The sequence below is a fragment of the Cupressus sempervirens genome, chromosome 5, assembly GCF_028749045.1.
Source record: "Cupressus sempervirens isolate cs-2001-9-10 chromosome 5, ASM2874904v1, whole genome shotgun sequence".
NCBI lineage: Eukaryota > Viridiplantae > Streptophyta > Pinopsida > Cupressales > Cupressaceae > Cupressus > Cupressus sempervirens.
In genome coordinates this window covers 925,890,774-925,893,530 of record NC_143122.1, presented here as the reverse complement: position 1 = coordinate 925,893,530, position 2,757 = coordinate 925,890,774, and the positions used below count along the sequence as shown (strand labels likewise).

The 2,757-nt window shown below is 38.0% G+C and overlaps 1 protein-coding gene across 1 annotated transcript; it reads left to right on the top strand.

Annotated features, from left to right (window-relative positions):
* The first annotated feature begins 1,544 nt into the window (after positions 1 to 1,544).
* LOC149558992 (uncharacterized) lies at positions 1,545 to 2,477 on the top strand. The gene has a single exon (XM_089831191.1). The coding sequence runs from the start codon at positions 1,545 to 1,547 to the stop codon at positions 2,475 to 2,477; it is 933 nt and encodes a 310-aa protein (XP_089687317.1).
* Positions 2,478 to 2,757: the final 280 nt, after the last annotated feature.

The following is a 2,757-nucleotide window of genomic DNA, read 5'->3' as shown; positions in this document are numbered from 1 at the left end:
AAGGCCTAAGAAGAAGTGGAATGAGGCTTCTCAGCATTTTAACAAAGATCTTTCAATACCTCATCACTTTGATTTTGAGCAAACTGAATGAAAGTTTTGGCGACTGAAACATGTGCAACAAGAGAACACGGCAACAACGGGTATGTCGTCTGATGCCCTAAACAAAAATATATGTAGGGTTTCCACTCTCACAGTGTAAAATCCTTCCTGGAGTGAATCTATTAAATGTATTCAATGTAGGGCTTTGTTTATGAAGTGATTAGGACCTTGGCCTTCTATAAGGAAAATCCAAAAATGGTTGAATGCTAACTGGGGTGAAAATATTATGCTTAAGCCTTTAGCTAATGATTTTTTCTTGGTGATTTGTCCTACACCTGATGATAAGAGGGTCATCTTAAATGGAGGCTCATATAGATTGGATGGGAAAGGTTTCTATGTTTGTGGCTAGTGGCCAACTTTTAACCTGGAGATTGAAAAGGTGAAGGAAGTTTTGATCTAGGTTAACCTAAAAAATTTACCATGGGAATACAAGGACGAGGAAACCCTGCATATGATTGGGAATAATTTAGGGGTTTTCATTAAATTGAAAGAATTGTTGGAAAAGAATCATATGTATCAGTAGTCTAGGATTCTAGTTAAGATGCAGGACTGTTATTCTATGCTTGACCAAATAGCTATTCAAACTCTAGAAGGGGAATTTGTAGTCATCATTGATGCTGATTGTGCTGACCATGTTATTCTTTAGGAGAATATTGGTAAAGGGAAAGGACAAGTGGAGAATTTTTGTTTGGATTTGACGAAGTATATTGAGAGGTAGAAGGAAAATATTCCCCCACGGTCTATTTCTTTTGAGGAGGAAATAATCTACAAAGCTGAAACAAAAGTGGATTTTAATGATGGCTTGGAGAGTGGTTCTAGTGATGGAGGTCGCAGTCTAGGTGCAGATTTAAGTTGTTGGAATGCTACCCAGTCTATACAGGCTATGACAGAGACCTCTTACTCCCAGTTGTATAATATCCAGGGGGGCCTAAAGATTGTTTCTACCCCTCAAGGTTAGAATTTGTATGTCTCGTATACCTTTGACAAGAATGTTGGTGAGGGTGGAAAACAAGTTTTGGATGAGAGAGAGTTAGTGCCACAGAGGGAGGAGCGTGTCAATGAGGTGGTGGGGGAGGTTTCAACACCAGTGGGCAAGGATTGGGTGAAAGATGAAATCTTTAAAGATATACAAATCTCCCCAATCAGAACTCTGGATTCTTTTTTTGATAGTGAGAAGGAACGAAGGAGGGATGCCCTAGATTCTGAATCTGAGCTTTCTTGTGATGATGATATTGGGGCAAATGAGAGTGGGGTTACGGATTCATTGGTGATTGAACAAGAGCGTTCAGTTTGAATGACACCATCAGTAATTAGTAAACCTAAGGTCTCTAAGAAGAAAAAAGGGGCCCTAAATTGATGAGTGTCAAACTTGCCATTGCTAGTAGCACAATAGACCAAGCTAAACTGCTAAAATCGAGAAGAGGATACACTGCTTCCTAGAAGCCATGAAGTTTCTTTCGTGGAATGTCAAGGGTTGTAATGCCCATAAAAAAATTTGCTTGATCAAATGTGTGGTTGATCAAGCTAATTATGATGTTGTCTTTTTACAAGAAACAACGTTAAGTGGTGAAGGTAGTGTTTTTCTCTCTAAGAAACTTTCGTCTTGGCAGTGTATGTCAGTGGACACTGATGGTGCATTTGGTGGTTTAGGTGTCTTCTGGAAAGAGGCTTCAATTTGTGTTTTTTTGGTGGATTCTGGTTCTTATTGGCAACTGGTGAATATTTCCTCTTTTCAACTACATATGAGTTTTTTGGCTTTTAACATATATGGTCCATGTCAACAGACCCTTAAATCACAGTTGTGGTCACTCTTGACAGATAAATTGAGACATTGGGATGGAAAGCTGGTGGTTCTAGGTGGTGGCTTTAATGCAATTTTGTCTCCGAGCGAGAAACTAGGTGGGTTGGTTAAATTAAATAGAAGTCATCAAGAGTTTGTTGAATTCATTCTAATGAACAATTTACAAGATTTACCATTCTCTAATGGAGATTTTACATGGACTAATTGGAGGAAAGGATTCACCAATATTGCTGAGAAGATTGTTCATTTTTTATTAGGTGGTGATTGGAGCAGCATAGAGTGGTTGTGCCAAGTTGACATCTTGCCCCTTACAGGTTCTTATCACTTTGCTATTTGTTTAAAGATAAGGAATGATTCAACATTGGAGCATGCTTCTTTTAGGTTTGAAAAGATGTGGATGCATGAAAATGGTTTCTTTGATATGATTAAAGGATGGTGGAATTTGGCTCCTAAACATAAATGCACATTTGCTTTTAAGTTTTTTAAGAAACTGCAGTTTGTGAAGGAACAACTGAAAGTGTGGAATAGGGTAGTGTTAAAGAATATCTTTGATGAAAAGTTTAAGTTAGAGAAGTAGTTGGTGGAAGTGAAAGAGGTGGTGATGGCTGGTGGTATGGACGATGCTTTATATCAAAGAGAGTTGAATTTGAGGAAAGAATATGATGTAGTTTTACAGAAGGAGGAAATTTTTTGGAGGTAGAAGTTTCAAGAGTTGTGGCTTAAGGAGGGTGATTGAAATACTGAATACTTTCATAATTCAGTTAAGGAAAGGAGAATAGTCAATAAGATTTTCTCTGTTAAGAACTTGGATGGGGTTACTCTTACAGACCAAGCACAGATTAATGGTGAGGCAATAA